At 43.4% G+C, this 25,253-nt stretch overlaps 1 protein-coding gene across 1 annotated transcript in view; it reads left to right on the top strand.

Annotated features, from left to right (window-relative positions):
- LOC126532162 (cytochrome P450 3A21-like) overlaps positions 1-24,976 on the top strand; it is a 37,161-nt gene extending 12,185 nt beyond the window's left edge. The window contains exons 11-25 of the mRNA XM_072288379.1: positions 142-233; positions 522-665; positions 1,598-1,760; positions 3,068-3,141; positions 11,678-11,774; positions 12,527-12,643; positions 13,687-13,775; positions 14,447-14,592; positions 15,517-15,629; positions 15,708-15,849; positions 17,433-17,593; positions 18,606-18,697; positions 19,845-19,988; positions 22,487-22,649; positions 24,030-24,976. Coding sequence (XP_072144480.1) covers positions 142-233; positions 522-665; positions 1,598-1,760; positions 3,068-3,141; positions 11,678-11,774; positions 12,527-12,643; positions 13,687-13,775; positions 14,447-14,592; positions 15,517-15,629; positions 15,708-15,849; positions 17,433-17,593; positions 18,606-18,697; positions 19,845-19,988; positions 22,487-22,649; positions 24,030-24,107 — 1,815 coding nt within the window. The 3' untranslated portion in view covers positions 24,108-24,976. The remainder of the gene's footprint in view (positions 1-141; positions 234-521; positions 666-1,597; positions 1,761-3,067; positions 3,142-11,677; positions 11,775-12,526; positions 12,644-13,686; positions 13,776-14,446; positions 14,593-15,516; positions 15,630-15,707; positions 15,850-17,432; positions 17,594-18,605; positions 18,698-19,844; positions 19,989-22,486; positions 22,650-24,029) is intronic.
- The last annotated feature ends 277 nt before the right edge of the window (positions 24,977-25,253 follow it).

The following is a 25,253-nucleotide window of genomic DNA, read 5'->3' as shown; positions in this document are numbered from 1 at the left end:
CCAACCCTTATCATCTAGACAGACGTTCGTCGCACTCACAGGAATCATGATAAAAAAAATATTTGTGCTTCAGGAATGCATACAAACCTGTTGCTTTTAGTGTGTTTTTTCAAATATGTGCCCTGTATTACTGCTTCCCAGGGGGATCGCCCTAGCCTGGATGCGATCACGAAGCTGAAGTATCTTCACTGCGTTGTCTCGGAGACTCTGCGCTTGCACCCGCCGGTATCGCGGTAATATCGCTGTCTATTATTTAACTCTGATATCTGCTTGACTCAATCTATTCTGAGGAAGTCTTACTAGAAGTGATCATGCATAGTTGAGATCACGCCTCTTTTCAGAACGAAAGAAAAATGAAGATAGTATCTGTATCACTATTTAGATATGTTATACTATATGCCCACATTCCTTAAATACAAAAAGAAACAAACAAAGGAGCAAACAAAGAAAAAGGGTTCGGTGGCGACTCAAAGCACTGTCATTGACGAGCAGACTCCGATATGGTTTCTTCTTCATTTCAGACTGGAGCGATCGCCTTGTGAAGACTACATTATCGGAGACACCGGAGTGAAGGTGACAAAAAGTGACATCGTCGCAGTTCCCGTCTATGCCATGCAGCACGACCCGCAGTACTTTCCCGAGCCATTCACCTTTGACCCAGAAAGGTTAAGAGACACTTTTGCATATTCAGAGTCGCCTCTAAACTTACCACTCGTGTGATTGTGCCATTTGGTGAGCAGAGGTCACGAAGGAGCACAAGCTGTTGTAAATGTTTCTTCCGTCTGCACTGCGAAACTTTTTTGTGTTTCTGCTCTCAGCCATAGTCTCATGTCTTGCCTGTAGAGGGCCAGGCACGGTGCTGATATCTCCAGCCGCAGCTGTGGGTTCCGGTTGTGTGTATCGCCACCGCTGCGAAGAAGTACGTTGATCTCGTAGTAACTGTTGTACGTCGGTTAATGCTTGAAGGTGAAGAAAGCCTTCCTCATTGATTCGGGAGATATTTTAATGAGAGAAGAGGCTTTGGCTGTAAAGAGGGACAGGGAGTGGGGGGATAAAGCATCAATTCGTGCTCTCTGAAGTGAAGGATGCGTTACAAGAAGCAGACTTCTGAATATGAGTATGTGCCTAGACTATCTGGCATCAGTCTTTCGTGACGTCATGACGGTGTGACGGTCGTCTACGCTACACGCTGGTCAGAATCATTACTTGTAACGCTATTTCCCGATGACGGTACCTTTTTTGGAGGTAAATCTTGTGTCTGGTTCTGGTAAAAGTTGCTTTATTTTTGCCGTGAGCTGAGCACATAAAGCTGTACGCGCATATAACTTAATACGCATGACTATTGCATTTTTCAGTCAAAGACTATGAGCAAAAGAGTGCGCAATTGGAGGGGAGCACACAGCGTTAGGTGGTCTCACTTCTTTTGTGTGTTGTTCTTAGTCGAAGGCTGCACGCTGCAATAAACGTCGCTCGGAATAATTAAGAAAGAAACAAATTTTCGCTTCCTGCACTTGATTTTTAACAGTTGAAATATTTAACAGTCATAATCATGCACGGCCAGTCGTCGCATAGAGCTTCTATGTGGGTGTTGTTGCAGGTTCAACGACGAGAACGTGGGTTCGATCCAGCCGTACACTTACTTGCCCTTCGGTGCTGGACCACGAAATTGTATTGGCATAAGCTTCACCCTGCATGCGATGAAGCTGTCCATCTTTCACACAATTCGCAATGTGCAAGTGGTGCGGACTGAAAAGACCAAAGTAAGCGCCACCTCTTTGTTTCTTTAATTAGAAACTACCTGCTGGAATAACAGCGCCGTAAAATTTCATTATTGTCTTTCGTTGAGAATTCTGGACCGCCAGCACGACATAGTGAAACACTGTGAAACATTCCCGATATTTATATGCTGCTTTTTTTTGTTGATATGCCTCACGCAAGCATAACAACAACTTGAGCACCTTACATGTATGCAGCTTGCATGTAGGTGGGTTCATACACGGTAGACCAAATCGCCGACTTATTGTGCAAGCCAAGAATGCATGAGGTTTGCCAGTTGCAACTAATCGCGTGTCGAAAACTCCATCTACGGCGCCAATATGCGCCGCGTGATTCGGTGACACCCAACTCTGTCACGTTCTGTCAGAGAAATCAGTCGGTGATGCTGTCCGTATATACGACCCTAACGGCCGCACTAACGGCCACATATGCCGGAATTTCTTCAACGTGATTTTATCTCTTCATTTATCATCACATCCATCTGGAATATCCTGCACGTTATAGATGTACCACCAAAGAAACCACTCCAGTTTTCTTAACAGAGCTATCTCTCTCTCTCAACGGGATTTATCTTTAACGCATCGTAATTCCGGCTAGCATGAAGCATGAAGCTTTCCTTATTTTGTTTTCTTGTGTGTCTTTCAGCTCTAAATATGAGTTGGCGTGAAAAGTGAAAATCTGAGCAGTTTTGAAAGAAGCTTCTTTTTCTTCTTTTTTGTACTGCATCCTGTCTCATAATAGTAAGACTAAAGAAAAGTATTTTTTTAGAGCATTGTTAAGTAGACTTATGATATAACACTGCGTGATCGAATTTCTTATTGCTTAACAGCACAATGAGTAAAATCTACTCTAAGATGCAGTTTATTTACAATGTATATAGGTGCTCTGCTATAGGTTTCGTAATAATCTGGTCTATATTAATCTGAAAAGTACCCATACTTGTTTTATTATTGTCTGCTGAGCGTAATTCGAGCCATAATTTTAGAAAGTAACAACGTTTCAAATAAGTGCTTGTTCAGTTTTATTCTCTCTTCCATGTCGCATTTGAGCTGATATTTTAATAACCCCCTAATGTATTGTAGTTTTTCAGCTGTTTTGTCATCACATTTCGCTATCACCCCCGTAATTATTATGTTGCGATTATGAGACATGGCTTCACAATTATTGTGAGCGTGCTCCATAAGCATAGGTATTGACGAGGACTTAGATATATTTGCCTTTTACAAAGGTTGCAGTTTAGTAATCAGAAGCAATGATTTTGTTTTAAATGAAAGACTGTTCTTGTTTTCAGGTTCCTCTGGTGTTCCAAAATGGGTTCAGGCCTCTGACGGCTGAGGATGTCACGCTGGGAATCAGGAAACGTGTGTAGCGAGACAGGCTGGTGTTTTGTTCGTCTCGTCTTCATCTCAGTGGAAACAAGGGCAATCAAAAGAGCATCGCTGTAGATGGTTCGACTGCTTGCGAATAATGTGTTTTCCCTTACATTTATGGTGCTTTATGTTATCGCACTCTCTTGTGAAACGTGCGACCGTGCATACTCCATTCCGTCGTTGTGAAAATAAAGCATTCAGATGTATCAGCGAGCTGTCTGATCGTGTAAAGGCCTACACGCAAGAGAGAGAGCGAGTAAAATCAGTGGAAAATGAAAGACGTTAACCCGCGGATATCATTGGTTTGCTACTCTACTGGGGAAGGGGAATGGGGGCATGTAAGAAAGAAAGAACAGAGAAAAGGAAGCAAGCGAAGGAAAGAAATCAACAATGCAGAACTGTATGTGTGGGCGCTGTCACACAGTCATACGCAGTGTATGTACATGTCCCACTGAGAAATAAAGCATCCCACAGTGTACAGCCACAATTTGTCGCACAACCCGATGTTTCTAGGAAACACAGCAGCGTAAGCGACTCGCGCTGCCGTCCGGGTGGGTCAGTCAGTGTTCAAGAATTTTTATTTTCTGTGAGTGGGCGCTTGCTGACAGTGCTGTGAGAGTGTCGCTCCTTGCTGGTTGAAGCTAGGCCACTCGCCGAGAAGGTACGCGAACGCTTCACTGCTGCCGCAAAATTCAAAAAATGGGCTATTGACAATCGGAATGCGAAAAGAATATGCTTTTGAACATGCTACTCCAAGCCATAGACGGGCTAAAAGGTTGGAACCACGTCGTGGGAGGTCGGACAGAATACGAAGTTGTAACTTAGGGTCCAAAGTATGAAGACGTGTGCTTGTAGATTCGGATAAGTCCACTGGTCCAATGTTAAGTGACGTGCCAGCACGCGAACATTTTTTTTTTGCTGTGTGCATCTCAATGGAAACAGCTAACGCCTTTATGGGAAGATCGGACATTGGGATGGAAATTTGGGCATGTTGGTATTGTATATCTACGTAATAGGCGCGACAATGACGACACAGTCTAAGTGCTTTGCATGTGTCGATCTATATGTGCGCCGTTTTCGCGCCTGTTAAATAGAGCGACAGATCGAGCAGATGCGTCCGCTTGATCATTTACATGGATGCCGCAGTGACTAGGCAAACACCGAAATATTATCTGTTGTTCTTTGTCAATTGCTCGATGGTGGACTTGACGGATGTCGACGACGAGCTGCTCATGTGATCCGTGACGTAGAGCTAGGGTAAAACCTGGAGGGCTGCTTTGGAATAACAGAATTAAGATTAACCACGGATGGGGTGGCTACTCAATAATGATATAAAGAACTGCATGGAGGGCTACCAGTTCAACAGGTGTTGTTGATGTTAGGTGAGACGTTCTGAGCTGTATTTTCACACATCTTGTCGGAAACCTCCACCGCGGCAGCCGAACTCGTAGTCGTGACTGAGCCATCTGTGCAAACATGTAGGCAGCCATTGTGAACCTTATATGATAGTGGCACTATGACCTATTTGAGGGCAACCGATGACCATCTTAGTTTTCTTCGTGGCTCTCGGTATAGTGCGCTGCACTTCAGCTCGGCGCAGACGCCATAAAGGCGAGGACGGTCTTGCTGCCGGCATCTACGTAGTTTGAAGGCAATTGCGAGCAGTTATACCATACTGAAACTCGCCTGTGGTCTTTCTGCTGGTAAAGAGACAAGATGATGGGAAGGTAACCGGGTAACGTGTCGAATATGCGCCTTGAGAAACAAACATCCAATGCACAAAATGCGTATACAATTATAACGACTCGTATTGTCCGAATTTTATGCACTAATTTCAATTCACTTCAAGTGCACTCTTATTTGAAATATAATTAAAGCATGAGAAGCTCTCGAACCGCAACAAGTATATAGTCAGTGAGCGGTCGAGTACAATAAAACTATTTCATAATGTGTTATCGTATCAGGAAACTAAAAGCATTCACAAACAGTAGGTTGAAAAAGGCGCCCTCACTGTCTACATCACATTATATGAAGTAGTCGTAGCCCGAGAAACCAGTGATCCTCATAATGCTCACATTTTACCGCAATCAACTTAATGAGCAGAAATACATTTCTTCTACTTTGCTCATATAGATGCGTTATAGCCCTACACCTGATATGTACTGCTAGGACGCTGTAACAGTCTAGGATTACAATATCCCCGAGCGTATTTCTCTGCCACGTAGTTTTATCCTTTGCTAGATTATGTTACAGCATTGATCATGCTTGGCTAAACTGAACTTCCGTGAATGAAGTCGACACATATTTCTCCGTGCTTCTCTTTCTTTTTCTTTCTCTGGGCGATGGAGGGGGGGGAGAGGGTGGTGCTTTCGAAAACATGGAATCGTATGTGGTGCATGCACCTTTCTTTATCACCGCTACTCCGCGTTCTTCGTTTGCATACACATAAATGTTTCATGTCGTGAGAGTGCGGTATTAGCCTCTGAAGATATGAACCTTTCGGGAAACTCTGCGGCAGCGGCTTTCATTGTTTCGTTTATAAGAAATAAACGAGAACGAGTCGAATCAGAAGTTCGACCTGACCCAGCCCGACGTGACCACGTTTACGTGCATCTTGTCAACCTATCCTTTACAGGCGGGTTGGCGGAACTAGCATCGATGATAGCTCGGCCCAACCTGCGAACGCTTACATGGTATCAGCGACCGCTTTTCGGCCCGACACGCCAACTCGACCCGATCTTGTCAGGTTCGTGTAAGCGCCAGCTTATGATCTACCTGACAACATACCGATGCTACCATGTGCGACGTTGGATTTTGCGTTCGAAAGAAGCTGATGCTTGACAAAAAAAATTGTGTTGGTCACTTCGACGCCAGAGAGCGACGTGAGCCCATAACGGCCGCTCGTCAACAAGCACGCCCACTTGAGCAACGTGTTCGCGTGCGGGCAATGAGCAGCTAGCTCAAGGGCGAGTGTTTAGCAGTCGTTTGCTCTTCCTCTGCCCTCTCTCCCTCTTCTCTGTCTGCGCTTCCGTTACTTACATTAGGCATCTTTGCTGCCCGCAGAACTCCCATCTCCTCATCATTTCTTTTTTTTTTTTTTTGCCAGATCGCTGTTTGCTTCTAATGGAAGGGCAGCCGAGGGCCGCACAACCGGTTCTATATGTCCTTGGCCGTCATGGAGCGGCAGTAGCCAGTTCTCAGGTGGCTACAACTGCGCCTTATATCGATGCAGGATGTATGCACAATGTCGGCTTTGTGCAGTTCCTAACGCGTATTTCAGTCACCTGTTTTCTTGCTTTGAAATAATGTAGCTTTTGCGTCGCTCTCTGCACGCCTTTCGCATCGCGTTGTAGCGCTACAACTTTTTCATCTCCTTTTTAGACAGGTGTCATAGGGCATGATTACTCCATTAGTTTAGTGCACTACAGTATTTATATATCTGAGAAGTTCCTTTCCTATTATGTGGTACTTAGGAGATGTTGGCGCCCTGAAGTAGGCTTGTCACTCCTTTTCTAATGGAACTGCCTATAATAGAATGCAACGGGAACAAAGTTGAAGAAAACACACTAAAAGTTCGGTGTTAACCCACATAATTAGGTCAGACACGCTCAAACTAAAATATGGAATGACAAAAATACACTAAAGGCAGCTCACAAAACCTGTCACTAAAACAGCGAAAAATTTAAGTCCGCTTATATAAGTACACTAATGCTGCGTTGGCGCATTATTCCGGTGCCGCAAGATTGTCACGGTGTCCGAAACAGTATCAGTGCTCGATCCGCAATGTTTGATATGTGTCGGTTAATGCGCCGTCACTCCGGCGTATATAATGGCATCGAAACGACGCAACCTAGCTGCCTCGCGGCCATGAAACGAGGACGAGGCCGGCCGAGTGTCGTCTCCCTTGCCATCCTCTCTCTTCTCTCTTCTTTTTTTTTTGCTCGTTGTAGATAGCAACAGCCCGCGTCGTTCATTTCAGAAAGGAGTTTGGCCGTACAACTCAGTTGCGACGTGGGTGGTGCAGAATGGATACGTAGTAGATTTGTATAGCGTGTGCGGCAACGGAGTGATAAAGAAACGTTGCTCCTGAAGCTATGTGGATGCACCGCTGCTGAGTGCAGACGTTAGTGCCCTTCGACCGAGAGGAAGAGGCACCCACTGCCGCGAGAAGCCTTGTCAACCCGCCTACAGGCCCACTGTTGAAGCTCAAGTATATCAGCGGTTGCCGTATGGAGTTGTTCCTCGGACTGACGGAATGGGCGGTCCTAGCGGGGACAGTTTGTGTTCTGATTTACCTGTGAGTACACACCTTTGTTTGCCTAAGTGTTAAGAACAGTTGGAGCTCTACGAATGCACTCAGACGGCCGGGGATGAGCTCGGCATAACCTAATTCAGGGGAGATTAAGGCAGCTGTCACTGTTAGCAGCGTTTGTATTTTTCACATAAACGCTTTATTCGCGAGTTCGAGAGGAGAAGCTATATACCGAGAATAGTGCACCGTCTTAAGTCTGCATCTTTTTCATAAATGCCCTCTATTGCGCAAAAATTGATACGAGCACTTATAACATAGCGGTAGGTATTTGTGCGAATTTAGCAGACCACCTCTTTGTTTTAAGCGACTTAAACATTATACGTGTAAGGAAGGCACAACAGTAAAAGACGTCAATGCGTTTGGTTTATTTTTATGTATTGGTTTACTATTCACACCCTCAGTGCCAGAGGCATTATAGAGGGGGAGTGGTGCAATATTTGGCACATAGTAAACAACAAATGCAGTAATAAAAGAACAAAGGAAAAAAACAATGTGAAATACAAAAGTTTCTTACTACACAATATTACATGTGCCATGAAAAACAAGCAGAAAATGCAAAACGTTCTTAGTTATACGATGTTTGTGCAAGTTTCACTAAAAAGCGCGTTATCACTGGTAGTCACAATATCAGCAGCAAGGTGGTCTCAATCTATAGACATGCGAGGCAAAAAAGACTGAAAAGAAAGAAATGCTTTGTGTGACATATATCAGTCCTAATTTTATGACAGTAATCAGTACGATGCGATACATAATGTGGTCTTGTAGAGAGCTGTACATGCAAAGTAGAATGATTATAAAACCTGTGCAATCTGGCGGCGAAAAGACGGAAAAGGAAGGTCAAGATTAAATTTCATCGGGGCGATGCTCGCGGTTCTATGATAATTAGAAAAGATAAAACGAAAAGTGTTATTTGGAACAAGTTCTAAGGTGATGATCAAGCTGATTAGACGATCATGTCTGGAATCCCACACGGATGCAGCATATTCTAATTTAGGCTGTATTAAAGTTCTAGGCAATAGGGTTTTTAGATAAGATGGAGCTCTATAAAAGTTACAGCACAGATACCCTAGCATACGGTTAACGTTGTTAATAGCGTACTCGATGTGACCTGGGTTTGGGGTGATAGGGACAGTCAGATATTTGTAATAGTTGTCTACTTCAAGAGGAAGGTTATTTAGGTAGTAAAGCGTTGCCTGAGAGCGTTCTGCCGGCCGTACCGTGCTGATGGGCAGGTCAAAGATCGCGCAACATTATTTTAATCGTTTTCGAATGCTGGCGAATGTGCGCGCCTCCTGAATTGACGGACAGAGGGTGCTACATAGGTAAATCTCATGTGGTGTAGAGATAACCTTAAGCTAGATTCTCGTAAACTCCAGTTCAATCTTTATACTTGCCTCTCTCACCCCTATTTCCATGCGGTAATGAAGTAATACTATAGTATGCGTGTGCACGGTCGCGCGAACATCAACTCAAGAATTCCAGATTGTCTGAACGGAGTTAAGGTATGTATAGTGTGCTAGAGGACTTTTGTTCACTGTATTGAGACGAGCCAGTGACGCGTCACCGCGATGCGTGCGACATGATCAAGTCATCAAATTATGAAATGAATGTCGTCTTATGTACCCCAGTCACGCGGCACACGTTAGATCGGCATCGATCCCGACAGGGATTCCTTTATTCCTCTATTAATTCTTGGATTCGTTAGCTGATGCCTTTTTTAGTAGCAACATCAGTTGAACTTGCAAGTCTTATTTTATTGCGCTTGCGAATAGCATTGGGAAGCATTCAGACATGGATAACGGCACAATTGTAGGTAGCCTAAGTGAGCCGCTTGAGTGATGAGCATGTACAGCAACAGCAATGAAGTAGTGGGAGGAGCAGTGCAGAACCCGGTGCGAAGGGCGCCACTTGTGCAATCGGCTGCCTAGTAATCAGCCACTGAATGAATGCCGTTCGCCCTGTTTCGTTTCACGCTGGTGACACTTCTTGGTCATTCTTTAAGACTCATGGGACAGAGAAGGATGAAGAAACACTTGACAAAGGACAGCAGTGAACGTCCATTAAGAACGCGCGACACAAAGGCGTGTTCTGTGTCCATGTACTTTATGCCGACAGGTTGATTGTTATAACAAATAATTCACCCAAATGCCGGACAGAAAGGAAGTTTACAAATAACGACTTTATTCAACCTCAATCACTTAACGCGGTATATTTCTTTCAATTTACGGTCGTCGCGTATGCATCATATATATATATATATATATATATATATATATATATATATATATATATATATATATATATATATATATATATATATATATATATATATATAAATGTTGAGTAAATCTACCATGAGAATTTTGTAAAAAGTATTTCCATGTAAACTCAGACTACTCAAGCAATGTTACAAGTAACACTTGCCGTTCCTGATTTCGTTCGCTCTGGCGTCTATAAAGATAAATGTTTCAGAGTTCATTTCACTCCTAAATATACCATGATAACCATATATGTACAAGAGCGGTCATTCAAGCATCCACATTTACGTGGGAGCAGTGGCCCATTTTTACAGCCACCTCTTATATGTGTGACGTTTGGTACTTGGGAGCAACTCAAGTACCAACTGAACTTTGCGAAACCCTTGCTAACTTTGGTAATGAGACATTCTTTACTTGAAGTGCTGAATAGATTGCTTCACGCACTTATTTGTTTACACGCGTTGGCATGAACATATACAGACGAGGAAATTTGCAATACCTTATTTTTAAATGTTCCCAACAAACTTCTCTCCTCTGCAAAGCAAATGATATAACGTCTGCATATAATGAAAATGCATGTTTGGAAACATACCTGCAGCTTTGCTAAACACGTGAAGCGAGGTTGATCACCCCTTTGTCGACGTTTAGTGGATTTGGTTATGAAGTCTAAACAATACAGAAGTTCACAAAAAGATGTACGTTCGAACTGAACAGCAGAGGTAGAACAAGGAATGTCGCTGAAGCCAACGTTTCCGCAAGCAGACTTTGTCAGAGCCATGAAGACAAGGCCTGATGGAGGCAAGTGCCTTGTGTAAACGCTGGCTCGAGCGACGTTCCCTGCTCGACCACTGTCTCGAGTAACTAACGAGTAATCGTTAGTAGCCTTGATCTCGTATTTGAACTTTACAGGTACGTGTCACGGAATCGAAACTACTGGAAAAACCAGAATGTCGTGTCGGAACCATTTTCCTTTCCGTTTGGCGCCAGTTTGAAATTGTTTCTCAGGGTAAGCATATGGCACTTAAAGAGTTTAGCGCGTAGAAATTTACCCCTGAACACTAGTGCATTTGCACTACATTTAAGATGTGTGTATAGCTGTATCGTTTTCTACAACTCGTGCTGATGGCATGCAAAATGGATGGGGCGTTAATTGGCCTTCCTGTATAAGTACCCGATGCGTACGTGTGCAATATAGTATATGAGCAGACTACAATGCCTCACTCATATTTTATGGACCGGGGGGGACGGTCTCTACGCGATTTGTCGAGAGTGCAGCTCCAGTCGCGTGTGTAATATTTTTTTATCTCCAGTATGAATGAATGACATCTTTTAAAGCAATAGGTTTATTTCTGTAGGGTACAAGACAATTTTTTAATGATACAAACGATTTAAATTGGTTTGCTTGATGCTTATGTCAAGCGGGAGCGAAAGTAATTCCAGCAAAGCAGGTGAAAAAGCCCACCCAGAAAAATGGGCACCTGTTGTAGTTTTTAAGCTCTGTTCCAGTAAAGCAGCAATTAGTGTTCGATTAAATACCACAGAAGTCAGGCGGCCGCCATAAATGAGTCAGTTGGCAGAGGCTTAGGATATATATGATAAAGATTTGTCGCGAGCATGCGCTTGCAAGTGTAAACAAGTGTGCTTGTTTAAACTTTCAGCCCATGTGCCACCTTGATTCTGAAAGATACCAACGATATGGAAGGGTTTTTGGGTGAGTTTACTTCCAAATGTGCAACCTTGCCAATTATTATTATTATTTTTTGATTACGTCATGGTTTGGTGCTGTGTGTGCTTATTTATACGGGTGACGCAAAAACTGCTCCCGAGAGCCTATAGGCTCAGCAGGAACGTGAACCCAGTCATGTCGCGAGTAGCCGACGGCGATTGTTTTTTAACAAAGTGGATGCAATTTTCGATCGTATTTTTATTATGTTTACTGACACACCTCTTGTTATCCGCAGTACCTTCGAAATGGGAAAGGCCGTTTTGTTTGTCGGAGAAGCAGAACTGGTCAAGCAGGTCCTAGTCAACGATTTTCCATCGCTTCCCAACCGAAGGGTACGTATAAACGTGGTCAGGCTGCCACAGCCTGTCAGTCTGCCACAGCCTGTCAGTCTGCCGATTTGTTTTTTTTAGCCAATCAACTGTATTGACTACACTCCCACATTGGAAGAAACAAAGCCGTTGATTAGGCCCATTACACGTGCTAAATAAAAGTGCACCGATGTTTATCCTTGCCCTACTGTAAACGCGGTTGTGGTCGCAGTGCCAGAAGACGCAGAGACGAATGTTTTTTAGCAAGTTGCCAAAATTTTTACAGTTCACTGAGCCAACCTTGAAAGTGGACGGTGTCTCTAATACAGATCCATGCTGCAGGGTCTCGCACCCTCCATTTGGTAGCTGATCTTGCAGCTCTGGAACACTAACATCTCGTAAACTTACGTATGGGTCCTGAAAGCTGCCCGTGTTCTTCCGGAAGTGCTGTGGGAACTCATTGGAAAAGCACGTTCCGTGTAACCCTCATCATGACCCTTAAACGAGGAAGCGATAGTCTTCCGAAAGCTCTCGCAGTGCTTAGCCGGCACCACCGTATACATATGAATAATCGCGCAGGATCACTCGACCAGAAATCGTGGTTATCCGCTGGGCCAACCAGCTCTCTCGCGCAACTAGGCTTTGGCGACATCTCATAGAATAGTTCGTTCGATGTTTTTCTCTGGCCCTTTCTTAGAACTTCATTAGTTTAGAACACTTTAGCTATTTAGTTCAAGTTTATTGCCTGCTTCCTAACTGGAATTTCCCTTTTGCAGACCGTAAAGTTCAACCACCCCGTGCTGGACAACATGATGAGCATGGTGCCCTTTGAACGATGGAGGGATATTCGCATGCCAGTGGCGCACGCATTCTCCGCTGGAAACGTGAAAAAGGTCACATATTTGTTGAAATGTCGTCTACAGGTTCTCAAATGTAAATTGAAAATTCGCCGAGATAAGGGAGCTGTAGCTACCTTGTACGTTTCTAAACGAAAGTCGCTGGATATTTTGCAGCCCTACCTGACCTTATTCTTATTTCAGTTTAGTACAGTTGCAACTTATTTAAACCAAACCGTTTTATGTAAGGTGGACATATAAATTGCGGTCAAGCAGCGGATAGCTGTCAGAACGAGCTAAAATGGGCAGCATGGGTAATCTAAAAGCAGTCGAATGCATGGATACACTATCATAATGTCAATCTATAAATCCTGCTTTCAGGAAAATGGAAAATGTGTATACGTTCGCACGAACTGCGCAACAGATGGGACGCAAAGAAAGGAATCTGTGGTGCAGTTCGTAGCAACGAATGCGTACCAACTGCCCCGCTGACAGTTTTATCATGGGAGCTTGGGACATTACATTTCCCTTTACGTTTTGGGCGGAAGCTATCTTTGTTAAGAGTTGTAAAAAGAAAGCGTTGAACACACCAGGGGCGCTATAACGTAAAGCTATTGCAAACTTTTCTATTCCAATTCTGCAATCAGTCCTGCATGATTGGTCGAAAAATTTTCGGGCCACCCCCACTTCGCCTGTCTCTCTCGCGACGTCACGAAAACCGCGAAAACGCCCCATCTGATATGATGTGTATACACTGTTTATGCATGATTAGACAGAACGAAAGAGAAATAATTATTTCTGATTTGACACCTTTTTCGCCATAGCACTCTGCCATTGATCAAACGTTTTCGGGCTGCGCCCACTTTTCTGTGACGCAAGCCCGGCCAACATGGGAAAGCCCGACTAGGCTATGATGTTACCACATTTAGACTCCCAAATAAACACAAGTGAGAAAGAGACATAATCTGTCGTCCTTTGACATGCCGCTGCCGGCAGTCGACGCGACCGTAGGGTAAGTGCAATGCTGGAAAGTGTGGAGCCTGCAGCCGCGTTATTTCCCAGATCGTCGACTCAAATTTTTTAACCATGTTCCTATGCAGATGAATTCTTTGATAGAAGACTGTGCGTTAGTAACGGCAGATCACCTGAAGAGAGCGGCGTCGAATGAAGAGGACATCGATATCAAAAAGTTGAGGATTTTGTTGACTTGAACGCCTCTTTTGTTTTCGAGGCCCCTTTACAGTTCTTTGCAAGAAACCGCCGATGGCGGAAAAGTAAATACTGTGTTTTGGTTGCGTGATAACAATTATGTTGCACAATTATTTGAGTCATTTTATTGCTTCCTTCAGTAATACACATTTACCGAAAACTATTGAGAGCGCGAAACGACACGAACGACACGGAAAAGATACACGGGCAAGCGCTGTGTACTTTTTCTGTGTCGTTCGTGTCGTTTCGCGTTGTCAATAGTTTTCAGAATGGATTACCAACTTGTCCAACGTGCCGTTCTTTTAAAACACATTTATTGCTTGTAGGCGCTTACTTGCTCAGAAAATGAGCTTGGTTTCTGTTCTTTTTTTGTTTTAGTGACATTTACTTGTGAAGACATTTTATATTTGAACAGCTCTATATATACATAACCGCCACACTAAGTGAATAGAGCTGCCGCTGCACTTTCGAAAATCACGGGCACTTGGGCAGCATTTCGTGTATTTGTTTTTACGTTATGCGTTGCTTTAACCCCTAGCATAACGCCTTAAGAAGGGGCACTGAATCTGCTTACGCGTTTCACCCCTATATGGAGTTGACTTTTCTTGTGTTCTATCCCGCTGCCGTTTACTTCTGATGCTTACATTTCAGGTTCTTTGCGAACTACACCCTGGACGTGGTTGCAAGATGCGTATTCGCCAAACGGATAGACTCTCAGTCTGACAAGAAAAGCGACTTCGTCGTGCACTCGAGGCAGGCTCCTTCAGGGAGCGTTACGCCGCGTATCTTGATGCATTGTAAGTCTGGACTGGTGCTTGTTTCTCATTTTGTCATGTGACTACACCCGAAAGCGCTTTATGCTTCGTTGTTTCTGTTTGCTTGATTGGAAAGCTTGTTCGTTCCATCTGAGATCGCGGGCACAAGAACATATGATTTGATTTGCAGAAAATTAAATCTTATGCCATTCAGCAGGCGGACTTGCGAAGCTTTTCTTTTGTGTGTTATTTCGGTCACTGGCGACACCTCGGCATTAATTTCGTTAACCATGCCGCTTCGCTCTCCAGGTCGCACTAGGCGTCCTAGCGTAAGAACGCCCCTGCGAGTGCGATGGCCCGCGCTTCACTGATCACCTGATTCCTCAGCTTTCATTGTCAGTTGCAAAAAGAAAAAAAAAAAAACATTTTTCCGTGTTTGATGTGTTTCGGTGAAATAAGCCTGAGCAACAACGGCAATTGTGCAGTAAAGCATGTAGGGTATAAACTGTCGCGTGATACCTCTGTAATCACACTTCAGCGTAGAGGCTGACAACGTGCACTCCGCTACCCAGGCTCTCTCTGGCTCGAAAGCACAGCGTATGTTGGATCGAAAGTGGTTCTTCCTTAAGCGCGCATTTCATGGACAGGAGTCATTCATTTCATTGGAACACATGCGTTAAAATTGTAGGTAAGAGGAGGAGGAGGAGGAGTGTTGCTTGAAGCGGGCGCACTTAGCCTTGCAAAAGCTGTCGGCAGTTACTTGGCTTGCTCTGCTGCCAAGCATTTGGTGACACCGAACATTACTTGTTAGAACGTCGCGAAATTGGCGCAGAACGTCAAACGCTAATAGGTGGATCGAACCGTGCAATGTTCTTCAGACCTTACAGTACTTGCTAAATGGCGTTAACCTAGAAACAAGTAAACGTGTCATCCTCGCTCTTTAATGTGTGCCTTTCCATATTTCAGTACTGTTTCCGTTCATAGCAAGAGCAACTGGCCTTCTACCGCTCAGCCCAAGTGTATTAGCCTACTTCAGGAGCATAGGCCAGAATATAATCAAAAACACGGAGAAGGAACCAGTAAGAATACGTTGAAAACCTTAGAACCAGGTAGTTGCACCTGTTTCTTACATGTGATCTCCTTCCTTCCTTTCCTAGCAAGATGAGAACTTTCTTCGTTTGTTTCTGAACCCCCAAGAGAAACCTGAAGAAGCACAGGATACTTCCTTTGAGAGAGACCAGCGGCTGTTCAACCTTGGCTCTGATATGAAGCCAGATACATCATTAAACTCTCTTCAAAGTAAGGATATTTCTTGCAAGCATAACAGACACTTGTGCGAAGTCTGGCTGCTGACACTTTGAATGGTAGTATTGAACAGAGTTATTTCTCCTCCCACAATTTAAGGTGGACTATTGATTGATTGAAGGGATTCAGCGTCTCTAGGAAACACAGGTGTTAGTGTGTAGAGCTCCGCACTAATGTTCATCACTCTTTATTAACCTTCTTTAATTATGAGACCTAAATCAGGACACAAACTCTGAAGAAAGTGCTTGTGCAATTCTATAAACTGGGTGCAAATGCGTTTTTTCTTGTGCATTCAGTCGCCATGAGTGAGTGAGTGAGTGAAACAACTTTATTCGGTCCACAATAGACACGCATTCAGTCGCCATAAAAAAAAAAAGTGGGGTAAAGATTGCATTTAGTTCATCATGCAGAAACTTTTCGTTTGTGTATGTTCTCTGCAACATTGTAACGTTGCGTATCATTCGCCTTCTCGAGCTCAACCTAAAAGACTAAGGTACGATAGCTCAAGCCTGGTTCACGTTCGTGAAGCTGATTATTTTGTCAAGGTCGAAAAACAAGCTTGGAAAGCCCGTGGTCGCACTTCACGGCATTAGCATGACGCTCTACGGCTTTTACATTTGCATGAATTGTGAATTACCTCACTGTGCTAAGTGACTTGGCGTTCACAAAAATGTATGGAATCACAACAACTTCCGGACTGAGGATGAGTCGCATACCACGGTGTCAAGAATATTCAGCTTCATTATATTTTATCGCATGGTAATGCGTCTGCTCAAGCACGACATTTTAACTGCGACATAAACAGTGCTCAGAAATCTTACAGCAAAAGCCGAGGGACCTGTGCTTTGTACTGCGAGCTTGAGTGTATATAATTTTGGTAACGCTTGTGCCGTGTCTGTTCTCATGTGGAGTCGTTTGCTCCGCGTTAAGTTTATTGAAAGTAATAGTTCACCAGATAGCTCAACTGCAAGCTCCACTCAAGATATTTAAAGCCTCATGTTCCTGTTGTCATTGCCAAAAGTTCCGGTTTATTAATAAGAATTACTTGAGCAGCAGTTATATGAACGGCTATTATCGTCACCGAAATTCATGTGACACCTCTGATAATACAGTGGTGCATTATCTGCTACTGGACTCTAGTGCCCACGTGGAAAAGCTTTCATTCTAATGCGCATTCCATTTACCGATATGCAGGGCGCCGTCATGGGTTCCGTCAGTATAAGACATGCAGTGAACTCGCTACCACGTTGATTACATGTATCTGGGACGTTATTTGTGTTTATGCATACGTGCGGTCTTACAGACGGCTTTTCACCTTTGAATATGATCAGAGCTTAACACATTTCGCGTTGCTCCAAGAGTCCTGGAGGGGTGAAAATATGATACTATGACTTTAGTTCACTCTTCAAAATTCGATTTCCGTCGTTCTTTTCGCAGACATCATAAAAAGTGAGACAAAGCCTTTCAAAGTGTTTCGAGAGTAATTACTTATTTTACGTAGCTAAAAACAAACACGATTTAACATGTAGTCCAGAAGAGACTAATGTGATAATTATTACTTTTGGCTTGTCTTGCAGAGCTTAATGAAGACCAAGCCATGGCCCAGTGTTTGCTTTTCTTCATTGCTGGCCAAGAAACTACTGCAAGAGCGATCGCCTACACGTTGTATTTGCTAGCTATTCATCCAGATGTACAAACACAGTTGAGGAAGGAAGTCAACGAATGCTTTGCAACTCATGTACGTTGCTATGTGTCCCTAGTTCACTATGCCTTTAAATAGCATCCCAGATGTTTTTTTTTACTATGGACAATTAAAAAAGAATTGCAAGTGGCAGGTAGAACAAGGCTAATTCTATAGAACGGGATTTCTCGAAGAGGTGGACATTACTGGCACAATAACTCTAAATGCATAATTGGCGAAAAAAAAAATACAAATTATTTTTAGCTAGTTACTTTAAGCATTACAACCTGTCAATTAGCAAGGCCTGCCCAGTTGGAACAAATTATGGGGATGGCACCTGTTTCGAGATATGAGTCGTCAACGTTGCGGTAATAATGCGCGGTAGTTCGTTTTTTAACAAAACACGGTTTTACAGACTGAAGCACAACAAATTACTGGAGCGTCATCGCCCACTTTGGAAATTGATATCCCGAACCTGGTGTCATACAGAGAATTCATTCTAAGTGCATATGCCTTGCGAACTCGTCGGCACCAGTTCGTAAATATCCATATATTCCGTAAACTGATTAGATAAAACTAATTACGAAATTTCCTTAGTCGATTATGTTTTTTTGATTTCTCGTGCAAGTTAATGTCCATATCTTCCAGTAGCTAAGTTCAAAAACTAGTGCTGTACTATCTTCCGCAGGTGATATGTAAAATTTGATAGTCCTAAAAAAAGCACCATGGAAAAGTTGTCAGGAGCACTGAACTATGCCTATATGCGTTGTTTTTGGTCTAGTAACGGTTTAACAGACGAAAATAGTATAAGTTGCGGTATAACACGAAAGTGTCACTGGGTTGAATTTAGCTTTTTCTTTAGCATGCTTTCTTTTTTTTTTACTTTGGAATACGTAACTCCCACCAACTGGCAGCTGGTTTTATTCGCGTATCACCTTTCTTTACTTTCTAAGCCACTTGAGCATTTATTTGTGGCTGCGTCACAGGCACAAATGCACGAAAGTTGTGTTTGGAGTTAAGACTAACACGAATAATGTGGAACGCATTTCACATCTATTTTTCTTTCTAGGGTGATCATCCTGACCTGGAAGCTATCACGAAGCTAAAGTATCTGCACTGTGTTATCTCAGAGTCTCTTCGGATGTACCCACCAGTTTCAAGGTTACGTTACTTTCCATTGCATAACGAAAAAATGATGTTGCTTTAAAAAGCGTCCAAATGGATTTACGAGAGAAGAAAAGATATATTTGCAGCAATGTTGTTTTTGTTCATCAGCTTCTCAGTTCGCCTGCAATAGTTTTGTTGGAGGCCAATTCTCACCATTTACTTAGCTGACGCCTTTATTGCCATGTGTGGGCACCTTGTCATACATTTTTTTGACGTGGCAAGTTGTTCTGGAGCAAAAAAAAAAAAAAAATTGGACATTGGTATCATTTCATCTTTTGCAATTGTTTCAACTTCAGGAATGCTTATTTCAGAAACAACAATGCCATTCGAATTGGATAAGCCGCAAGAAAACTAATTTGTCTCGATAAGGTAAATCCGTCACTGTGTGGGTAGTACAGCAAGCTCCTTTTTAGATGCCCACAAAAGAACGTTGAAAATGTTCCTATCAGAAACCAGTTGTCTCAAGAGAAAAATTGTAAGGGAAGTGAACAAACACACGTGAACTGCTAACCTTATCAGAAAAATAATCGTAGTGGCGGTCTTGAAAAAAGTGAGTATAGAGAAAGTATGCCAACGTTCGAACTTGTCCTGTCTTCACACTAACATTATTATAGTCTTTGGTTTCCTGGCTTTGGTTCAGCGGTCATTTTGATGTGTTTTTGACGGTGCAACAGACATGTATTGCTGCGATACTCGCATAATAAGGATGTTCTAACTATATGTCCGCTTGTAAAATTATATTACCTGATATAACTATGAGCGAAAGGGCTGAAACACTGGATTCGAAAGCGAGAACTAGCTAAGTGTCTGAGCCCACTACAGAGCGATGTTCGAAGGGAATGATAACTGTATTGAAGATTAATGGAATTCTTTATGCAGGTATGAAAATGCGTAAATCTAGGCAACTGCAGCTAACAATGCATTTACCTGTGTTTTTTAGGTGATAGGTCGAATAGATTATTTTCAAGTAATGTGTTTGCAGTAGCGTACCAAACATAAATTGGTCACAACGCGCCCGTCAATGACGCATTGTTATCGTGAGTTCTTATTTTTCTTGAAAATTATGAAGAAAAAAGATAGCCGTTATACGTATAAGAAAACAGGGCATATCACGAATATTACTGCTTCATTTATTTTTCAGACTTGAGCGAGTGCCTTGCTGTGACTACGCGCTTGGAGACAAAGGCGTGAAACTGAAGCAAGGTGATCTAATCACAATTCCTGTTTACGCCATGCACCACGACCCGCAGTACTTTCCTGACCCATGGGCGTTCAAGCCGGAAAGGTACATTATAAAGTATCCCGACTAATTCCCTGTAAGTGCGCAGAAAACAGAATGTTGATTCTACTCGAGCTGCTTGTTTCAATATCGAACCAAATTTCTACTAAGCACTTTGAAGCGTGCTGTGTCGTACAGAGATGTTCTGTGCACTTTAGCTGTTCTGTATGTTATACCGCAGTCACAAGATCGCTTTCAATGACCGTCGAAATAAAATAACACTGAAATACGCGAGCCCCATTGGTTCCCTTCCGCGAGTTTGCACAAATAAGCCAATTAGATATGCTGACTTCAATGGTCTTTGATTTTGATGCTGATTGAAAGAGAACGTTCGACTGCGGTTTGAAACCGTTGGATATGGCGTTGCGTTGCTCAAGTCGGAGGTTAGATCCCGGCCATGGCGGTCGCATTTAGGTGTGGGCGAAGCGCAGGAAAACCCGGCTACGTATAATTAGGTGCACATGAAAAAACGCGAGATGGTTAAAATTAATTCGCAGTCTCACACTCCGGCGTGCCTCATAATGAGATATATTGGTTTTGGCACGTAAAACACCAGAGTATAATTCACAATTTTTTATTCGTAGGCTTCCGGGAATTGAGAATTCGGCGCTTAGTGAGTAAGGTCGGAAAATCATCCGTTTCGCACGATGCCCTGTAGACAGCGTTTTTCGTCACCACTGCGGGACACCCGTGGGCGATCAATGTGGCACATCGTTTGAGCATATTGTTACATGCTGATGGAACATGGAGAAAAAGGAGAAAGCGTCGAATTAAAGCCTGAGAAGTATTTTTTTCTTTCTATTCTGCCCGTCACTTTCAAGACGAAGTTGTTTAAAAATTAAATTTCTATAGTTTAGGCTTCCTATGAGTTCGTCAGTCATTCTAACCTCTTGGGCATCTTTACTGGGCCCACAGGATCGCTTGTGTTGCAATTTAGAACTTTAGGTGTGACCCAGAACCATTACCGTGGTTAATTTATTAAAGCGTTTCTGTTATTTGCTTTATTACAATTCTTTGATTATTTAATTACACAATTAGACTTCCTTTCCTGTCGGCAATTTCTTATTGTCTTACTTGCAACCATTCACACCAATAGTTTAATATTCTAAGCTATAATTTTGCTAAAATGAGATTCACCAAGGAAGGAAGGAAAAAGTGGAGAAGGAAGGCAGGGAGGTTAACCAGTTTAGCTTAACCGGTTTGCTACCCTACACATGGGAGCGGGATGGGTGGGGGGATGAAAGACGGGGAGAAGAGATAGAGAGCACATAACACGGCACACACATCGTTGGTTACAGTCTGTCACTCTTGCGCGGTACGTGACATTACTGTCACAGCCGCTTGTCCAAGCCCGTCTCCTTCATAAACCGAAGTAGACCCTTCGTCGCCTTCACCTGCGATGTATTCTGTCGGCGGCATGTGAAAATCGTGTCGAGGGACAATGGTCTAGTGTCAAGGTGCGCTAGAACGGATGCCAGGGACTTTCGCTGAACATTATATTCAGGACAGTCGCACAGAATGTGTTCCAGCGTCTCCTCGCAAAGACAGGCATTGCAGAGAGCGTTGTCGGCCATTCCAATACGAGATGAGTAAGATTTCGTGAAGGCCACCCCTAGCCATAAGCGATAAAGCAGGGTGGCCTCACTTCCGCGGAGTCCAGTTGGCATACAAAGATGCATCAAGGAGGGCAGGTCGTGTTGACGATTGCTCCGGTTGGTCTGGCTGCTTGGTGTGCACCATAGAGAGAGCGTGATCTCCCGTGCAAGCACTCGAAGTCTGCTGGCTGCGTCGGACCACCAAGATTCGCCAAGAAAGTACTTAAAGCTGCCTGTTTATCGGCCAATACACAATAGTGGGTAAACGCCATCACTTTGGCAACAAGTACAAGAACGCGGAATATTGTAACAGAGAGCAGATTAAATCTCTATGCGATTGGACAGTACCAGTTGTTACACGTGTGGCACAGACGAAACTACATCACCTGTTGTGTGATTGCCCATGATTACACAATTCAAAGACTTCTTCTTCGGACCACTTTAAGGAAATTAGACGCCGTGTCCTTTAGAGAAGGCAAGTCTTGGAAACATATGCATGACCTCGTGCGTGTGCGATCTACAAAGCCACAAAAGCGCGGCTTCAATGAGGCACCAGCCTATGTGACTGCACGTGAATGGCTGAATAATTAGTAAGATCTTGATGAGAGCTAGTTGGTTCATATTTGAAGAATGAACGCTGAATAATGAACGCTTCAGTCTGTGCGCGTGCGCGCGTGCTGTGAGCATTTTCTTCCATTCCTTTTTCCTCATCTCTCAGTCAGATTTACCCATGGCAGGGTAGCCAGTCGGGATCAGCCTGGCTAGCCTCCCCGCGTTTGCCTTGTGATTTATTTTCATTTCTACTGGCGTTATATTTATCCACGGCTGAATTTTGTCAGGAGTTGCACTTACCTTGTGTGGCTTACATTCCCGAGTGAGCGCTTCATACGCGTGATTTATGTCTTTCAGGTTCGACGACGAGAACGTCGCTTCAATTAAACCATACACGTACCTTCCATTCGGTGGTGGACCGCGCAATTGCTTGGCGTTGCGCTTTGCCCTCCAAGTTGTGAAGCTTTCTGTGCTTCACACCATTCGCAATATCCAGGTGATTCGAACCGATAAAACCAGAGTGAGTATGAGAACATGTATTCTTTGTGGTGATGTGCTTTTCGTGGAGCTGTTTCTTTCTTCTTTCTTTTTTTGGGTGAATGTGGGTATTCTGGGAAGGAGTTTTTTGATTTGGACTGTGGTGCCTCAAGCGACTGAAGGAATCGCGAATTCAGGCCTCCTAAGTGAAGAATCATTTGGATATTGAAGGCTATAGTCACCGTTGGCACACAGAGCAGGCATTTGGGTCTGGAGCCTTGCACAAAGCCGATTTCGTTAGTCAAGCTATATTCTGTTTATGTACCCCACATGCAACCATAAAGCTGGCGATTTAGCTCAGTAGGAGCGCTGCCCCCCCCCCCCCCCCCCCCCCTTTCCGTGCATAAAGTCAGGAGTCACGAATGAGGAGTGTCATCCAAATCGTGTAGTCATTCGCATAAGTGAAATACTAATTTATTTGGAGTTGGGAACTACGCGCTCCCCTTCTCCTCCCCCCACACAAGCACACTTTATTCTTCTTTCAGAAAAAAACAAAACATACATGACGAACTGCACAGCATGGTCTTTTCATGCGTTTGATGCGTTTCTCGACAATCCAAGTTGTCGTTAGCACTTTGTGCGCGTGAATTTATAAACACACAATCAGATACATCCTGAGAGGCCCTGTGTACTCAGAAGGAACTTGTGGACTGTAAAAGGATTTATGTAACATCGCTCAGAAACAAAAGTACCGAATTTCTTCGTCGAATTCGCTCGCTTTCCACATGTACGCTTCTGGTTTAGTACAGATAAACAAATGAGTTAGACTTACTCGTATAATCTTGCAGGTATATAACTATGGATAAGACTTTAACGTTGTCACTGGATCCCACGTACGCCCTGAAAGCGAATTGCGCTGTGCGAATTTTCATTACGACCGTGGTTTATTTCCCAGAGATGTGTGTAATAATGCACTTGCTCACACGCACGCGCCGCTTCCGCGCTTCCGATGGTGCACCTTTGTCCGGCGATATTTCTCTGGCAGGCCTCATTGATGTGTCGCTAAGTTGTAGCGCAGTGTCGACGAACAAACGAATACCTGCATCTGTATCAATTGCGGTCCTATATGCCTGACGTTTTCTTGTTTTTTTTTTTTTGGAAGTCAAGATGTGCCTTTATTAACAATTTTGCGAAAATTGATGTATTTCTCTTGGGCCTCGTTTGTGTCGATGAGGGCGCTGCCTTGGCAACGACGTCATGGCAATAATAAAATAACATGTGTGCGAAATTTTGAAGAGAAAAAGAAAAGCGACCGAATAATTTAGGGAAACTCCCTCATGAGTTGTTGTTTCGAGACAAGTTAACGTTGTCTAGATTCGGCCTAAACGCCGCCTTCGGTGATACTATGTAACTTTCCTTTCAGGTTCCCTTGGAATTCAAGAACGGTTTTGGCCTCTTGACTGCGAAAGAAATAATTTTGGGCATAAGGAAACTTCCCTAGCTCGATCGACCGCCATGAATGCGCTCACATCACCGGACATGACATCAACTCGATGTCGTCATGCAGCGCTGATCCTCCGCGCAATGTGCAATTAGCGCGACTTTCAACATGATGTTTAAGCCATGGAATATAACCAAGAATGGGGAGCTGTACGACTGCATCTAGTGCGAAAATAAGAGAAAAAAAAAGCACCGATTTAAAATCACGACAATGCAGTCCTTTCTTTGACGGCACCTCTACATACGTTGCTTTTGACTTCACCTCCGGGATTGAGTTCGATATCGGTCTCGACCTCGTTTTCTGGTTGATTTATTTATTTACAAATACTGTCACTCCATATCAGGACCAAGGGAGGGGTGGGAAAATAACGATCGGTAAATATACAATACAAAGTCAACAAAATAAGAAGAAATAAAAGAGAAAGAATGAAAAGATGAAGCAATGTAATCATGCATCCTACGGTTGCAAATATTCAGAAAGAAGAACAAAAACTGTTCGAAAGTTCTCGCGTTTACAACGGGTGTTGGAAGACAATCCCAATCACGGGCTGTCGAAAGAAAAAAAAAAGGAATATTTGTAACAATCTTTAGAAAAATGGCCTTCCTTAACGGGTCTATTGTGTTTATTACGCACTATTCTGGACTTTGTCCAATTTATGTACATATAACGTAAAATGTACATAACTTACGATTTATGTGCTGACTAGGACTAGGTTATTATTGATAGAATAGAAAAGCTGGTGTCATTTTTCTTTCTTCCGAACACCATGTAGAGGAAGGTTTACTTTCTCATAGAGCGGTGTTACTGCGTCTTGCCGCCTATACTGTGAGAAAATAAAGCCCAGACGGCGTGTCTGCACTTTCTCTGCATTTTGACACCGATTCTTTGCGATACGTGTCCCAAGCGTTGCACACATACTCTAATAGTGGGCGCACAAGCATCTTATAAGTTGTCAGTCTTGTGGCCAGGGTACAAGCTGCCAGTTTTGATCCAGCCTTTGACCTTGATTTCATGACTGACTACGCCGAAGACACTGGACAGCTGGCCAGTATTAGGACAGTGGTCAGAACTGACGTATGCGCTAAAGGCAGGTGGAGCGTGTTTGCTTTCTGCGGTCTACGCGCCAATGAGCTATATGTGCCTTGT

Source organism: Dermacentor andersoni, chromosome 5 (genome assembly GCF_023375885.2).
Source record: "Dermacentor andersoni chromosome 5, qqDerAnde1_hic_scaffold, whole genome shotgun sequence".
In the NCBI taxonomy this organism is placed as follows: Eukaryota; Metazoa; Arthropoda; class Arachnida; order Ixodida; family Ixodidae; genus Dermacentor; species Dermacentor andersoni.
Note: the sequence above shows the minus strand (reverse complement) of the source record. Positions and strands in the feature narration are given on the sequence as shown.